The sequence below is a fragment of the Leptinotarsa decemlineata genome, unplaced genomic scaffold (assembly GCF_025532065.1).
Source record: "Leptinotarsa decemlineata unplaced genomic scaffold, Ldec_3_MD MMD2_P_RNA_scaffold_1, whole genome shotgun sequence".
Taxonomy (NCBI): domain Eukaryota; kingdom Metazoa; phylum Arthropoda; class Insecta; order Coleoptera; family Chrysomelidae; genus Leptinotarsa; species Leptinotarsa decemlineata.
Genome location: NW_027412523.1, coordinates 1,594,454 through 1,613,124, shown reverse-complemented (window position 1 = coordinate 1,613,124; position 18,671 = coordinate 1,594,454). Strand labels below are relative to the sequence as shown.

The following is an 18,671-nucleotide window of genomic DNA, read 5'->3' as shown; positions in this document are numbered from 1 at the left end:
TATAACTGGTGCAAGTAGCGATTCCATTGGCAGTCCCTCTTCTTGCGTAAAGAATTCGCCTTTCAGTTGGGAACAGCAGTTAACTTTTTTTAACGCCTTCAATTTTATTTGTAATTGTTCGATTTTTAATTATTTTGCTTATTCATTGTGATTTTATTTCTCGTTTTTGTTGCCCAATATAATTGATACTTTCAGCTATCCATTTTAATTTTATTTGGTCTTCTAGTCTTCATATTCAAATCAAACAAACATTTTCAATATTGTTCATCAGTCAAACAGTTTTGAAACTGCATAGTTGAAAACAGTTTTTTATTTGACTTCATAAACAACTATTTTCTGAAATGATTTTTATTGTAAAATACAAGTTTTGGAATGAAAATATTTCTATATAAAACGATATCAATGAAACTCCCTAAAAACAATAAATATTTAAATCATATATGATGTGGGATACTATGAACATCACAATTTGCGGACTTGACCAAAATACAGTGTAGACTTTTTAAGTAAATATAAGTATAAAGTATCAGTGTAAGGCTTTACGATATATTAATGACAATACATTCAAGGCATATGCTCAATATGAAGGTACAAGGTGAATCACAAAATGGATTACGCTTAAATATGTATTTATCAAAGGATTGTTTTCATTCAGGGGAGTAGATAAAGGTGGTACGGTTGAAACCATAATCTAAGTACATTGTTTTCCCAATCAAAAATACATCTATCTTAATATTTATTTTACATACTATCCCCTGAATAGTCAAACATTTCTTCCAAAATATCTAGAGAAACCAGCGAATCAAACTGATTTCTAACATCTAGTGGATATTCCATAATACTGCCAATATGGACAAAAAGCCTATACAAATTTTCAGACTTTCGCCGCCATTTCTTGTACACTCGGCGGGCTTTTCCCCCTTGATATATTGGCATAGAGCTTTGACAAAGTTGGTTTGGGCTAAGTCGGAATCTGCTTGTTTGTACTGGTTGTTGAAAACTATAGTCGGTACTGATTTCAACGGATTTTGAACTTGATCCGTGAGCTTTCCGAACATGGCTAGATAATTTGAAGCTGAAACAGAAAAAAAAAGAATTATGCACGTTCACGTTACAAATGAATAGTATCACTATTCATATCACTAAACTATTTTACCATAAGGTTCAATGAGAAGTTTGAGTCCTAAAGATTGAACCATCACCCTAGATCAGGGGTCTCCAAACTTTGAAGCCTTCGGGCCATAATGATTTTTTCAGTTTGTTCCAAGGGCCAATTTCTACCCTTTACTATATTTCTAGACTAGGATAGTCGCAAAGTGCGTGACCTAAGCAGACTTACGCTTTTTTTGCATTTCAATTATTATTGTGTATTGTGACACTTAACGACATCTAGTGCCGATTAGTGATACTATGTACTATCTTTTTCAGCTACCCACTAGGTGGCATTAGGCGTAATTAAATATTTGGAATTACTGCGTTGGTTCGAGAAAGTTCTGGTTCTAGCTAGTGTATTCCGATCACCTCGAGATGGCAGTAATAATTGCATATAAAAAGGCTAGCGGCGCAACTGCGAGTTAGTCTGCGTAGGAAAGGCGAAGAAAGCGAAACTGTCTATTGTGAAATAAAGTAACACCCGTCAATAAAAGTAGTTTGATTTGACTTAGTGTTTTTATGTGTGATTTGTTAGTATGGAAAAGAAGCGAAGAATCGACAGTGAATGCAGAACGTTCCAAGAAAAATGGAACTTTCAGTATTTTGTGATTGAGTCCAGTAATAAGGCGCTATGTTTAATTTGTAATGAAAGCATAGCTGTTCTCAAAGAATATAACATTAAACGACACTATGAATCGAAACATCTTTGAAGTTACTCCAAGTATACAGGAAGTTTGCGTAAAGAAACATTTGAAGCTTTGAAACGCGGACTCAAATCGCAGCAATCTTTGTTTAACAAAGCGAATACTGAACAAGAGTCTGCAACTCGCGCCAGCTTTCGTGTGGCTCTTGAAATCGGAAAACGTGGCAAACCATTCACCGATGGAGAAATGATAAAAGAATGCTTGATTGCAGTAGCCGAAGAAATATGCCCCGAAAAGGTAAATTTATTTAAAAGTGTCAGTTTGTCAGCAAACACCGTGGCTCGGAGGGTGCAAGACATCGCAGAAAATATATCATCTCAACTGTCAGACAAAAATGGACATCATGAGTGGTTTTCTCTAGCATTGGATGAGTCAACGGATGTGTCAGATACTACTCAGGTGTTGATTTTTATTCGCGGAGTAGATAAAAGCTATGAAGTGTATGAAGAACTTCTTGATATTGATAGTATTTACGGCACGACAACTGTGGCAGATATTTTTGAGGGAGTTGAAAATGCCATTAATAAAAAAAACCTACGATGGAGAAATTTGAAATCTATAACAACTGATGGACGCGAAAATATGTATGGTAAAAATAAAGGAGTGGTTGCACTCGTGTCAAAGGCTGTAGAAAATGATGGTGGTTCAAAACCATTAGTCTCACATTGTATCATTCATCAACAGTCCTTGTGCGGAAAATGTTCAGATATGTCTGAAGTTCTAAAACCAGTCATACCAGTTGTTAACTTCATCAGATCCACTAGGCTAAATCTCCGACAATTCCGCGAGTTTATTCATACTGCCGTACGCTGGCTTAGTTGCGGAAAAGTCCCTAAGCGCTTTTTTGAACTTCGAGCAGAGATCGAAATTTTTTTAAATGAGAAGCAGCGCCCTTTTGCCGATTTAGAAAATAGTGAGTGGATGCGGAAGTTAGCCTTCTATGTCGATTTGACAAATCATATGAACGAACTAAATTTGAGATTGCAAGGAGAAAATCAGCTTCTTCCTGATTTATACACCAATATCAAATCCTTCAGGCAGAAAATAATACTATTTCAATCGCAATTACGTAAAAAATGTTTAACACATTTTGAAACATGTGAAATATTCAGCCACACTACAGAGACTGAATTTTCCGTCAATTTTGCAATCGAAACTTTGAGTGATTCGAAGATAAATTTTGATACTCGTTTTTCAGATTTTGATGTCATTGCGAATGAAATTAAGCTTTTTCAAAATCCTTTTGATTCTGACATTGAAACTCTGGCTCCGGAAGTCCAAATGGAAATTATTGATTTACGGTGCAGTGATATGCTTAAGAACAAATATCAAAATTCATCTTTGTTGGAATTTTATAAGAGTCTTCCACTGAAACAATTTGATAATTTGCATAAATTTGCTCGTGGGTTGTTTTCTGTTTTTGGTTCTACTTACTTGTGTGAGAAAACGTTTTCCAAGATGAAGTACATAAAGAATGTTTACAGATCTCAATTAACCGATGAGCATCTTAAATCTCTTTTGATAATTGGTACAAGTAAAATTGATCCACAACTACAAAGTATTGTCGGTGGAAAATCACAATTACATAAATCTCATTAGTGATTCATTTCAATTATTTGTTAATTATTAATATGCTTAAACTTAGATACTTAAGTTAAGTTTTCTTTGTCATAATTTCTGTCGTTAAGTTTTACCTTGCAAGTAAATAAAACTGAGTAATTATCATTCTATGTTTTCTTCTTCAACTTATCACAGCAATAGTAACAACAATTAGGTAATCATTGGCTGTTGCGGGCCAGATTGATGACAGTAAATCATTGGCTGTCGCGGGCCGGATTGATAACACTGGCGGCCGGATTTGGCCCGCGGGCCGTAGTTTGGAGACCCCTGGTATAGAGTAAACACTCTATTTAAAGAGGAGCAATTTCCCAAGTTTATAAATGTCATATTTTAGGTGGGAGTGGAAATTAGCATGATACAGGATCAGCAGCATCTCTTCACTACAATGATTTGTCATAAACCTCAAAAAGTAGCACAATTTTCTCAGTTTTGTGCATAAATTGTCAATATGTGGGGTCCAGATTGAGTTTGCGTCAAAAGTTATACCCAGCATTTTAACCGATGTTGACGTTTCTATTTCACTGGGGGAACCATCAAAAAGTCTACAGTTTAGATTGTGCCCACGCAGAGTAATTAACATAGCATTAGCTTTTGATGTATTTAAATTCAGATTATTGTTTTTCGACCACTTCAGAGTTCCAGAGTATTTCCGGCTACAATTTTCAATGCATTCAGATCGGTCTGGGCTACTAATACATTATTAGTATCATTGGCATAACACACCATATGTATATTTGAGTTGTTAGTCATGTTGAGATATCTTATGTGGTATTTTGTATAAACTACATAGAGAAATGGTCCCAGGATCGAGCCTTGCGGAACTCCTTGAGGTATGTGTAAGGTATCTGAGTAGGACTGATTAAGTTTCACAGCTTGCTTTCGATTGCTTAGAGAAGACTAGAAACTCTTTCAATTATTATGTACCTATTCAAGAGAAATCTGAACAATAACTGGCATACTTTTGGTTGGAAGCAGGCAGAAGTTTTGACAAAGGTATCCCTTGGTAGTATTAATTATTGGTATATGAGAAAACAAGTGGAATTTGAAAACCCATTCCAATCTCATTCTTCAAAGAGGTTCGACAATGGTAAGATGTTAAACTCCGGTTGGTCGTTCAACAGGAAACCCGAACGTTAACCCTTATTTATTTTCAGAGACTCCAGCAGGTTCAACTTCTGTCCCTCAGTTTCTACAAGGAGTGTGTCGTACATAGTGTTGAAATGATCATTCTTCAAAAGGTGCCACGCATATGTGGAGTTGGTCCTTTACAGTTCAAAACTTCTTTTACGTTCGAAAATAGAAAGAACCTGCCAGAGTCTCTGAAAATCAATGAGGGTAAATATTCAAATTTCCTATTGAACCACCCATCATTGTTAAACCTTTTTTCATAATGTCAAGACTTATTCATATTCAAAATTCACCTGCTGTCTAAGAATTGAAATTGTAATGGTTTTTGAAGTTATACTTCTTTTGACGCGTTAGGGAAAAATGATGAGAGTAAATTTTTACGATGCGCGAGCACACCGTCACGAAAAACCGACACCCTGAAGTTAGCTTCTTCTTCTTCTTCAATTTATATGGCGAGCGCATTTAGCCAAACCCTTCTGTCCATAGTGAACAGAAGCTTCGTCCGGGGGTGCAGCTTTCTTGCTCGAAGCAATGCTGCCACCCTAAGTTTTCTCATACGGCCTGGTTACTGGCGTAGGGGACCGCTAGTTCACTCAAAATGACTTTCACTTTAATATTTATTCGAACTTGACTTTATTTTTTTAAAAACATCCCACCAGTGTGTACAATTACTAGCGATGTAGCTACGGCTTCCAGAATAAAAATTGTATTTGTGAAAATTGGCTAATTATTTTCATGGATAGCGTTATTGATTTTCATTAAATAGGTAGGGGAACGAATTTCTAGTAATTTTGAAATGAATTGATTCCAATAGTGTTTGTTATATGTTATTATGTCAGAGATATTCTTACCAGATGTATGATTGGCGCAATTTTCAATTTCACCAAGATTATTGACGGGGTTATAGGTGGCGCACTCTTTGGTTGGGAAGACTACTTTGGCGTTTTTGTCGGCCTTGTCCATGAGACAGTTGATGAATGCAAGGCTGATTTTATTGAATCCGTAACCGGGGGTGTTTAGCCCATTGTCAATGTGCTTCAGGGCGCAAGCTTGAATTTTGTTTCCTTGACATTCCTGTTCTCCATGATGACACTCGAAACGCCATTCGTTGATATCAAATGTGGCCTGAAAAAATAATAATAAATAAATGAACATCAACCTTAAAATGTTTCCAATAAATAAATGTGGTGATTTTGAAGCACAACCCAAGCTATATTTCTGTGGCAATAACATATGGAAAATGCTTCTCCAACATTTTTTTTCATGGGATCGAAACAGATTTTCTCTAATACAGTGTGTCTCACACCTTTAATTTTTTTGAAATGATCTCGGAAATGCATCGGGCTAGAACATCGGCCTCCTTATTTTGAACGGATAGCTAGATAGTATAATAGCCCCCTGTAGTCTACAACAACAGTTCCTTATGAGAATGAGGTCTCAACAACCACTGTCAAGAAATACCTCAGATGACATATAACATTTCCTTACAGTATTAGGATATTACATGAATTAAATGAAGATGACCCTAACAAAGGAGAGAAATAGTATTTCAATATGCGTTCTAATGCAACAGAGTCATAGTTTACATGCATCTTGAAGGCAATATATCTCAGGAAATTAGGCTGTACAGCCTCAAGTTTCGCTTTATGTGGATCAAAAATAAAGAGACTTGTAAGTTATCCACAAAGTCACCGAGATATTTCTACCCGCTATGCCCCTTGAGGACGTCGCTAACGACCCATTGAAATAGTGAGTTGGGACAAAGAACATCAAAAGAGGCGGCCGACCGATTTGTTTTGTATTTTGTATATTCATTTATTCAATTTGTTGAGAGTAAATGATTTTAATGCAGTACGCCTATGGAACTAATATACATATACTGCTGTAGTTTAATTCATTTCTGGACGGACTATAGATCCTTGGTTTCAAAAGCAGAATGTAAGGTCAGATTATTCAAACTATATTAGAAAGTGATTGAGTGATGTGTTCGATGAAAGCAAAGAATTATGGCATTTGGATACGTTCAAAAACATTCTATTTTGGGTAAACCCGTTAAATAGGCAAAATATACCTGCCAAGAATATATTACATTAATTAAATGAAGGTGATCCTGCCAAAAAATACAGTTGTGTGATTAAATCTCTGAACGTTTGATTGGAAATCAAAACTGCATAAACAGTTTTTTTTTATTTGAAAAATTACAAGGTCAACCACGAGAGTTATTGGAGGTGGTATGAATATTCATACTCAAAACTAATGAAATTAATGGCGTTTTAGATTTTGTGTTATGTTCACTGATCGAAGAAATTACATAATATTACTAATTCAACTTTTCTGTAGATTTTCTCGAAGGTCATTTTATAGTCCACAGCATTCTCTTTGTGGTGTTGTGTTTTAACTGTGAGGTGTGCTTTGATAAGATTAATGCATTTCTGTATTGCATTTATCCACATTAAATACATTTTGTAATTAACACAACCATTGTTTATTATACATAAAAAACAAAGTACAAAGAGTCATAGAACATATATATTGGAACTCCGTTCTATGTCATCTATCTATATATTGACAGTATATATATTTCTAACATGCTTTACAGGATTCGCAAATAACAGGTTCTTCTTTCTGGAAGATATGCTGGTGGGTCAATTTGGTCTCTCTGAGTCGTAATCTGGAGTAATTTACTTGTATGATGTCTTCTACTCATTCCTTCTGCTACGTTCTCCCATCTTGTGAACCACTGTTGTCAAACCTTCTATTTATAGCCCATTTGAAATCTTGATATAGGATTGAGGGGACTTTTATGGCTTCTGGATTTTCAAGGACTTGTTGTATTCCTTGATCTGCCATTTCATTGCCACTGGTTCCGATGTGAAAAGGAATAAATACAATCTCAAGATGTGTATTCGCCTGGTACAATTTGGATAGCTCCTATTTTATGTGTTCTAACAGTTGGTTTTTCAAGTACAACTGATTGATTCCTTCTTTGCACTGGGTGAATCAGTAATTATAACTGTTAGACATAGATTTTTTTGATTTTGATATACCTTTGAAAAGTATTTGTTTCAGTGATGAATGAACTTTTTCCTTAACGCGAAAGTTCACCGCCAAAATGTGCGACATTGGTCAGCCAGAAAATCCACATATTTTTCGAGAAGGTTACACCCAAACTCCCATATATCTGAAGAAAAATCTGATTGGTGATTTATATTTGGAAATTCTTCAATTTACCCACGGATTCGAAGAAATTTGGCCAGCAATCAAGATGAATTCGAAAATCCAATTGTTTTCCAACAAGATGGAGCGCCACTCAATTTTTTCAGTCCTGTAAGGGATTGCTTGGATTAGACATACACAGACATGTGGATTGGTAAGCGTTGTTTGCTGGATTGACCTGCTCGTTCACTAGATTTGAATCCTCTCGATTTTTTCCTTTGGGGCTATATCAAATTGAAAGTCAATGTTGCTCACCCTGGGGCAATATGAGAACTTGGAGACATAATTTCCGAAACTTGTGACAGAATTAATACAGAAACTTTTCAAAATGTCAGAAATGAGTTAGAAGACACACTCTGTTTTACTGTCAGGGGATTCAAGGGGAACAATTTAAACATTAGTTCAAATAATTATGACGTTAATAACGAAGTCCCTTGATATTAACACTTATCTGTTGCAAAAGATATCACTAATGTATTTCTCTATCCAATGAACATACATTTGAAAAAATTTGACATAGGGTGGCGGCGTTACGAAATTCAATATATATAATAATTGAAATATAGTTATATGGGAAAGTATATATATATATATATATATATATATATATATATATATATATATATATATATATATTTGTCTATATTTAGTCATTTGTTTTAAGTATCTGTTACACAATTCCATTATTCTTCTGCTTTCCATAACTGCTTGACATTTGTTTATTATTTTTTATCTAGTTCCTAGTTTCTTTATCCAATTCCTAAGAGTTTTGTCACAGCAGCTCACGTTATGGCCGGAAGTATTCACTTTCTTTCTTATGATTTCAGTTGTAGGAATCTCATTGCTTTTGTAACAGTCGTATATTGTTTTTTTTCAATGATTTTATTAGATGGACATCTAAAGGTTTTGGTAGTTCGGTATCACATCGCGTCTTGCGTTCATAAGGTTCGTTTTTGACTATTTAACGTACAGTTGAGAGAGGAATTTCGGTCGAATCTGATGTTGCTTGTAATAGTTTGTTTCCCTCGAAACATGTGTGTCAATATTCAAATGCATCATAATCTTATTCAGTTCTTGAACTGAACACGACGGCGATAACTATCCCCTCATTCCTCATTCCATCATAATCTTATTCAGTTCTTGAACTGAACACGACGGCGATAACTATCCCCTCATTCCTCGATTTCTATTCGTCACCGTAAACTTGACTTCAAATTTAATTTTATGATTCTAGCCAATCCTAAAACTCGGTTACTAAAAATTATCCAATACGAACCGCCAAGTCTGCAGTCCACGTGGACTAGTTCGGCTTTCTATGTATTGGTTTTTTTGGCCTGTGAGAGTCTGCACTATAGACGAGGGTGATCTGAAAATGTTCTTACCTAACAAAGTTACAAGGCATTTTTTCAGTTTTTTTTTCAATTTTTAAACATAGTCTTCTTTCAACTTGTCAGCTTGTCAATTAATTATGAGTAGTATGGTCCTGTAATGTTTTTTTTCTGAAGATAATCGATTGAAATAGCTCCATGACTTGGCACAAAAAACAGTCGTCATCACTTTTCCAGCCAAAAAAACAGTTTTGGCTTTTTCTGGAGCCGGTTCCTCTTTGCAGTCCACTGTTTGGACTGTATTTTTGTTTCGAGCGTATAATGGTGTATCCAAGTTACATCCACAGTAATATATCGGCGCCAAAACTCGGATTTATTGCGCCTAAACTGCGCCAACATAGCGTTGGAAATGTTCATTCGAACACGTTCTTGATCTAACGTGAGCAAACGCGGCACCAAACGCGCAGACAACTTTCTCATACCTGAATGTTGATTCAATATGTGACAAACACGTTCTTTTTACATGTTCATAACCTCTGCTATCTCTCTCACTTCAATTCGGCGGTCGTCTAGCACCATTTGGTGAACTTCGGTGATGTTTTCTTCGGTAGTTGCAGTTTTTGGACGTCCCGAACGTTCATCATCTCTCAAGCTCTTACGGCCACGTTTGAATTCAACTGTTGAAAATTTCACTGTGGTAAATGATGGTGCAGAGTCCCCATACACAGAATCCAACTCATCTTTGACTATATAATAAACTCTAGTATAAAAAACTCCTATTTTCCACAGTTATGGAAGGAAGCTCTCGTCAATCATCTGCCATCAGAGTTTTCACACTTACGTTCAGTTTCGATTCTACCTGTTCTTTCAAAAGTGCAACTCGATAAATTATCTACCAGCGAAACAATCAGGTTTTCGGCCAGCTTACAGCTGTAGCTCTGTATTGACTGATGTGTCAGATGATGTTCTGAGGGGAATGGATGAAAGTAAGGCAACGATCCTGGTACTCCTAGACTACACAAAAGCGTTCGATATGTTGAATCAAAGAATTCTATTGGCTTTTCTGTGCGAGCTTGCGATTTGATAAAATCATTCCTAACGAACAGATTACAGCGAGTAGTGTAAAAATGAGACATCGACGGCGATTACTGTCACCACAGGTGTACCTCAAGAGGGTATTTTGGGTCCATTATCTTATGCAATGTATACTGCACAGTTCATAAAGTCATTAACTCGTTGCAAGTATCATCTATACGCAGATGACGCAGCTATACTTTTCCTTTAATCCATCAGATACTGCAGCAGCAGAATATTCCGTCAACTATGATCTGCAAAAACTTTTTGAAATATCTAATGAACATTTATTGAAAAGCAATCCAAAAAATGGTTATACTTTTTTGTAACGATAGAATCAGAGAAAAATTGCAGGCAACTTTGAACTAATAGCTAATAATATTATTTCTTTTAGAACATCCGCTAGAAATCTGGGTCAACCTCTTGTTCGAGGTTGATATTTGGTATGAGGCAAAGACAGAGAGTGTCGCATAAACTCAAGGAAATAAACTGGATGAATATGTATAATCGAAAACTACTTCATACAACCTGTTTCTTATGTAGAATTTTAAAATACGAAAAACCTCCTTATTTACATAAAAAAATCATCTTTAAAAGCCATTCTCATAATGTCAATATTCGTAGAAGAGGAATTTTAACTATACCCTCCCATAAGAAAGAGATATTCAATCGTTCCTTCACATACTGCACGGCAAATCTTCTGAATAAATTCCGGAAAAATGATAAAAGAGGAGCTATCTCAACATTAATATATTTAGTACTCAACTGACAATTTTCATAATATTCGAAATATAATAATCTTAGTCGATTACCGTTTACTTAAATATATGCATTTTCCCTCTGGGCCTCAACAGCACCTGATCTCGTATCAGAAAGCTGACAATAAGCCAATTAATCTGTATATCACAAAATACATATGTATTTTCACACTGGTCATGTAATTGTGAATTAGGATTAATAAACATCTTATTATTATTATTATATGCGTAGGCGTATTGTCTTTTAAAAACAAATGTTTAGTAACAGCTCCATTTTCATAAAATCGCTGACTTTAACTCACTCAAACGACTGTTACAAAACAACTACGCGTTCAAAATGACTGAAACATTGGTGAGTAACTGTCAACAGATGAACAACGAAATTTTTGTTGAGTTTGGAAGCTTTTCAGACCACCCTCGATATTTTACACCATGAAAGAATTGTTAAATATTTTCGAATTTTTTCATTACATTACCTGACCGCTCGAACCACATTCGGAAGTTGTTATCAAACATCTTGTACAAAAAAAATTGTTTGGGTTACTAACCGGGACAAAGCGTGAGGTCATTTAACTTTAATTGATACTGCTATGACAATGAAAAAAGATATAACGTAGATTTTGACATTCCAGCGTAGTCATCGTGCTTATCAAATTATGATGATGATGAATTACGACCGAGGTTGGGCACTTCATGATTCACGAAGTCTTTCGCGGTCTGAGGATCGCCCCTTTAATAACGGCTGGACAGACAACGAGTTTTCGATAATGTTCATCCAAATCGGAGTACACATATTAGTCTTCGCTAATCTGTTTACCACATGAAACATATTTTCTAATAAATTCAGTAATCGGATAAATATATCACGAATGTATTGCCTAACAATGTTCCACCCGGAGGCCCGCCGTAATCGGCGTACATTGCACGTAGGCGGCATATCCAAGGGGCGGCAAATTGAGCGACTCGTCACGTATTCAAAGCCATTGTTCTATTAAATAGCCACCTTACCTACAGCTCAAGAAACGTGATCGCATAGAAAAATTTCACGACCGTTGCGGCGCGCAATCCTAGCTTTAACATCGCCATCTATTGGCATCTGTTAAAACTGAGATGCAATACCAAACGTCGTTTGGCTATCTCCTGGTCAAAATCTGTTCCATCATCGCTTTGGAGTAGGTTAGGTTAGGATAGGTCTAAAGTGAGTGGGTCTATTCGACCCGCCACCGCAACCCGGAAGGGTTTATTGTGACTCACACCTATTCACACTTGACCAAACAAACCCAATTTCTTAACGAAGCCGATAAGTTTGTATGGTGAGTAATCTTTCAGGTCAGATGGTAAGAGTACTGCTCTGCAGTAATCTGTACTGCAGTCCCCAGCGGGGCAGGCGGTACAGAGTACTGCCTGCCCCGCTGGGGACAAACAAAGGCACCACACACTGTCTTCTGACAGTCCAAGTCTCTACATATGATGATTCAAATGACAGTGACCTGTAAGAATGCCTGTTAGACATCGTAGTTCATCCCTACTGTTTGGTATCAATCGTCGAAGGGTGAATAAACGCCTTGAAGTGTGCCAATCCTGGAGGATTCTGCTAGAAGTCCATAAATCTTCTTGCCATCCAGGTGTTCAATGTTTGTTTGGCGGAGCCTAAAGCGATACCAATGACAGGTTCTGGTCCGATGAAGCTGCTTGCAACACCTTCCTTTGCAAGGGAGTCAGCAGCTTCGTTGCCTTCCAGACCAGTATGGCCAGGAATCCAGACCAGAGACAATCTGTTGAATATTTCTATCGAGGAGAGTCGTTATTGGCAATTTGATACAAAATTAGACGTTGCTAGGTAGGAGCCAAGCTTCCAGCGCCGCTTGACTGTCCGAAAATATTTTTAATGACTTGTGTGTGAGGTTGGATTTATCCAATCTCTCCGCACACAATTCAATAGCGTAAATTTCCGCTTGAAATATAGTCGCATAAGTTCCTAGGCAGCTAGATATCTCTGTCCTGGGTCTGCGACTAAAAACACCCACACCAGAACCGGAAGGTGTTTTTGATCCATCTGTGAACCAACAACTATCTGCTCTTAATATTTCCTTCTCCCGAAGGATCCAGTCCTTTTTGCTCGGGAATAGTACTTTATAAGGTAGTTCGTAGTTGACAGTTGGAGGCATAAAGTCAGGAGTCATTTCCAGAATGCTGTGACTTCCAGTGTCAGCCAACAGTATGTTGCACTCGGCATTAAATTGATTTGTGCAATTGGCAATGTGCATAAGTCTGTATGCAGTCCATCTAGCCTCTCTCTCCAGAAAAATGTGGAGAGAAGGTAGATCTAGAAAGGTCTCCATGCTGTAAGCTAGAGAGCTTCGCTTGGGCCGTTTTCTGTAAAGCTTTCGGCAACCAGTCAATTGCACCATAAGTGATAATTGGTCTAACAATCATCACATAAATCCAGTGGATTTGTTTGGGACCCAAACCCCAAGTTTTACCACAAATCCTTCGACATTTTCATAGAGACAGTCTGACTTTGTGTAAAACTTTTCCCGAGTGAGCGTTCCAGGTTTTTTGTCAAGGATGATGTCAAGATATTTCACCTCCGTTCCAAATGGAATGACCTCACCAGTAAGGGAAAGTGGCGTTAGGTCGTCCAATTTTCTCCTCTGGGTGAAAGTTATTAACACAGTTTTGCTGGGATTGACAGACATCTGCTCCCTCAGGCACCAACTGTGAACAACGTCCAACACGCTTTGGAGGATATTACAAGCTACCCTTTCCGATGTGGACCTTGCCAGGATGACAAGGTCATCTGCATAAGCCTGCAGATCTACTTCTGTCGAGGGCATCAAGCAGACTATTTATCAGGAGCGACCACACAAGGGGAGATAGTATCCTTGAGGATAGCCCCTGGTGACCCTGAACCTAATGGCTTCGCCTTGAAGAGTCGTAGTTGCAGTTCTGTTTACTAACATGGCATAGATCCAGCCAGCTTTGGAGTAACTCGAGACCTTCCTTCGTATTCCAAAAGCATGATTCACAAGAGTTATGATGACTCCGCTTTGGTAGATTGATGGTGGTTGGATTCGTGGTTCAGATACTGTCCCATGTGAATGGAGTTATACAGATATCGCTATACAGATGTTTCCCACTTATTGTGCGTCTTCTTACTTCTAAGAATGACAATTCGTTATGGACGGTCTTACGCTGTTGATCTGTTTTAGGAAGGCGTCCAGTTCAGTATTCCCATGGTTCCATATTATGAAGGTGTCGTCAACGTATCTCAACCAGACACGAGGTTTCTTGTGGGCTTCTTCAATGGCCAGAGTTTTAAAACACTCCATGTTATATGTTGGCTATGACTGGTGAAAGTGGCGATCCCATTGACAGTCCCTCATCTTGTGTAAAGAATTCGTCCTTCAGTTGGAAATAACAGTTTCGTACACAGCATCCTAGTAATTCCATAATTACTTCTATAGGTAAATTCGTTCTAGCTTCTAGGTTCCTGTCTTCGGACAGGAAGTAGTTCGACAAAATGCCTTGAATTCTTCACAAAAGACGATGTTTTTCCTTGTAATAGTGTATTATGGGGAGTAAAAATCTGGACAAGTTTTGAGTAGCCAAATCTCTGGAACTAATGATCGGTCTGAGTGGAACACCCTTCTTGTGGATTTTGGGTAGTCCACACAGGTGAGGGGGTTACTATAGTGCGGTATTATCGATGATCTCTTTTCCGTAAAAAAAGACTTGGTGTCTGGTACAACTTCCTTTCAACTGATGCAGTAGGGTCCCATACACTCTTCATGTATTCTCCGTTCTGGAGAACATCTTCGATCTTCTGTTTGTAGAGATCCATATCCATCACAGCAGTAGCGTTTCTCTCATCTGCAGGCAGGGTTTTGATGGTGTTATCTCTTCGGAGGCCATTCAGAGCTCTCCTCACCATCGCTGATGTTGGAACTAGTTCCGTGGTAGCAGACGAAAAATCAGGTATAACAACCAGCATACTACGACTAATAAACACGAAAAAATCTGTTCAAAATCTGTTTTTCCGTTAACCAGCTGTCGCACCCCTACGAACGACAAGCCTCAGAAGTCGAAGCTTGTGCGACCAGAGGATTAACGAGGTCTTACCTTTTAACGTGTAATTCCTAACACGAACAATTTGTTAAATTCCATGTATGCAACTTCGATCAAGAGGCTTATTGATGAAACATTTCTGCAAAATTGATTGTAGTGATTGTTGTAAAAGTTATATGCATTGTCGTATATTTGTAGGTGGGTGTGTGTGTATCAATGTCTATAAAATTAAACTTCTATTTTTGTATATGCGTATACGTGGATTTTTATTTTATTTATTAGGTAATCTACAAAACAAGTAGTTCCAATAATCGATTACAATATCAAAAACTGATTAAATAACTATTGAATAACCAATGACTGAAAATAAAGTTACTCCAAATCACCTGAATCAGAATCAAATTCAAAACATTCAGTTTTCATTTAAATTGACTCTCAGTTACAATCAGTAATAATTTCTAAGGATGACATCTCAATTTCAATCTTTTTTAAAAATGTTTTTACATTACATTTGACAGAGAAACCTATATTCCTCAATTTGTAAGAGAACACGTTTTGTATAGTGGGGAATTTAAACCTAGATTGGTTCGAGGTTTAGGCAAAACAAATATATATTTCCTTCTATTATTCAAGTATGTACAGCAGTTCAGATAAATTTTTAACAAGTGTGCATTATCACTTTATTATGCAATAGCTCATAGAAAAATAATAGAAAAGCAAGTTTTCTTCTAAATACTACAGCTGTGAATTTAAATTCATTCAAGGAAGTAAGATAACAAATATTGAAAATATATTCACCATGTTTTTTGTAATGTAGAAATGTTAAGAATTTTTTCTGTACCTTTTCAATTTCATTTTTATGAACTGAATAATAAGGAGATCATATTATTGCACCATATTTCAGTATACTACGGACAAATGCATTAAAAAGTGTTAGTAATGTGGATATTTTTGTGAATTCGAATGAGTTCCTAATAATGAAGCCAAGCATTCTATAGGTATGCTCTGTTTATAATGTTGGTCATATGTTAACACATACGAGGGTGTGTGTTAAGAGATGTATGTTTGCGTATGTATGTGTGTAAATAATATATGCATTATAATATAGAACTAAACTTAGTTTTTAGAATTGACACTCACCTTAGATTTCCCATACGGAACCAAAGTAAGGTTAACAAAACTGGAGAGATTTCCTTGAAGTGATGGATACAGTTGAAGGGTGAAAAACTTCCTTGAATCGGGGCATAATGATTCATAGTAGACTGATACGTTAACCTGAAATTGATGAAAAACAATAATATTATGAATTACTTGGAAACGTGTAAAAATTTCAAGTGCATTTTTAGTGAGTATCAGTATCAGTTCACAAGTCCATTAATGAAAGTGTATCAACAAAATCAAAGAAAAAACGTATGAATTGGATAAGTGTTCAGTGGGATATTACAGTATTACAGCGGATTGAAACTATGGGTAAGCATATTACAGGAACATCCTTTTTGGAAGCATAACCAACGCGATCCAGTTAAATCCTGTATTGCGAAATGGGATAGATTTTCAACAAGATCAGACCCCTCCTGTGCGATCTGTGCGACAGTTCCTCGATAATAACATTTCAGATGGAACGATTGAAAGGGAAGGCTCTACAGCACTGCCACTCAGATCCCCCGATTTGACTCCATTGGACTTTTTGCTATGGGTATGGTTGAAATCAAAACTGTAGATGATTAATGGGAATATATCACCACTTGATATTCTTCAGATTATAACGGGGTTAAACAAAAGCTCGTTTATGCCATTTCATGCAAGTTGATGATCAGTTCGAACATTTGATTAAGTGAATGTTCCGGTTCAGTTTCACTTTATATAGTTCGCGATCAACCACGAACTCCAAAAAGTATTTTATTGCTTGCAACTAAAGTCTATCCAAATCCAAGATAGAGTAAAACAAAACAAAACCGAAGCGTGATGTTCACGTAATCGCCCAGTGTCAGATGGAAAGGGCAGCGTTCATTGGCGAATTCGCCTTCTTGGTACGAGTTCGGTACCAGCACAGGGTTGTAATCAGTCGTTTGTGTGGCGTGAATTATAGTATATTGTTCAAAATTGTTTTCCAAGATGTCCAGTACAGACACTGCTGATGACACTGTGAGCTATCCTCTGAGTCCAGCCAGGAAACGATCCAAAAAAAGACATTTGAGTGTTGAGATGAAAGAAGTGATTTTAAATGTGTTCAAGAAAGAGATGGAAGAAATTGAGACATCGACTGTCGACGAAGTCGTATCGAAAGTTTCCGATAAAATTGGAGTGTGTTGCGCTTCGATTTACAATGTTTTACGGGAATATAAACAAAATTATACATTTTCCAAACCGAATACAAATCAGAATCGTCAAACCATTATAAAATCAATAGATGATGCTGATAAACATGCAATCAGGAGGAAAGTGCATGAGTACTTTTTCAGAAATGAAATACCCACGATAGACAAAGTACTCACAGAAATAAATGAAGATGTTTTATTGCCAAACATTTGAATTTGTATGGAAAAAACAAGGACGCAATAGTTTATTATTGGATAAAGAGGAAATTGTGTTATGGAGGAGAGATTATTTGACCAAAATTAAATATTATAGGGAACAACAGAGAACAATTTATTATATGGATGAAACCTGGGTTAATGCTGGTCATACTACCCCTAAAGTATGGGCCTTTCTAGATGGACTATCCACCGGATTAACAAATCCATCAGGAAAACTTATATTTATATTGAGACCTGCCTCAATCTCAATATATAAAAAGTAACCCTCGTATTTGTTTTATTTACTTACATACCTCTTCATAATTTCAGGTAAAGGAAAACGGCTCATTATTTGTCACATCGGCAATGAGAATGGGTTTGTTGCTGAAGGGCTGTGGTGTTTCGAGTCGAAGAAAACTGGAGATTATCACGAAGAAATGAACGGTGAATCTTTCGAACAGTGGTTTTCCAAAGTTCTACCCCATCAGGGGGATAATGCTCTGATTGTAATGGACAATGCACCTTATCATTCGCGACGGTTAGAGAAGATTCCGACAACGTCTTCAAAGAAGGTTGAAATCCAAAATTGGCTGCGATCAAAGAATATTAGCTTTGAAGACTCGATGCTAAGAGTACAGCTACTAAAAATTGTCAAGGAGCGCAAGCTTGAATACCAAAAATATATAGTCGATGAGATGGCAGCAGGCCAAAACGAAATTGTCCTTCGCCTGCCTCCATACCACTGCGAGCTCAATCCCATCGAGTTAATATGGGCGGATGTGAAGAATTTTATAGCTCAGCATAACACTACGTTCAAATTTGCAGATCTCAAAGTACTTTTTGATGAGGCTTTGAAAAGAGTCACAGCGGAGAAATGGGAGAAGTGTGTTCGGCATGTGATATCGGAAGTCGAGACAAAGATGTGGAAGCTTGATAACATAATAGAGGCACAAATCGAGCCACTGATAATTGAGATTGGTGAGGATGACACTACTGATGAAGAGACAAATTTATCCAGTTGAATAATTTTGATTAATATTCCATTTGATTTTACATAAAATAAAAATTATCAATAAAGAAATAATTACGTCTCTTTTCATATAATGC

General features: G+C 36.9%; 1 protein-coding gene across 1 annotated transcript in view; it reads right to left on the bottom strand.

Moving 5' to 3' along the window:
* Positions 1-332: 332 nt before the first annotated feature.
* Positions 333-18,671, bottom strand: part of LOC111508418 (GILT-like protein 1) — a 41,007-nt gene continuing 22,668 nt past the window's right edge. Inside the window, exons 2-4 of the mRNA XM_023163897.2 lie at positions 16,189-16,323; positions 5,456-5,729; positions 333-1,075 (exon numbers count right to left, since the gene is read on the bottom strand). Of these exons, the coding sequence (XP_023019665.2) occupies positions 822-1,075; positions 5,456-5,729; positions 16,189-16,323 (663 nt within the window). The 3' untranslated portion in view covers positions 333-821. The remainder of the gene's footprint in view (positions 1,076-5,455; positions 5,730-16,188; positions 16,324-18,671) is intronic.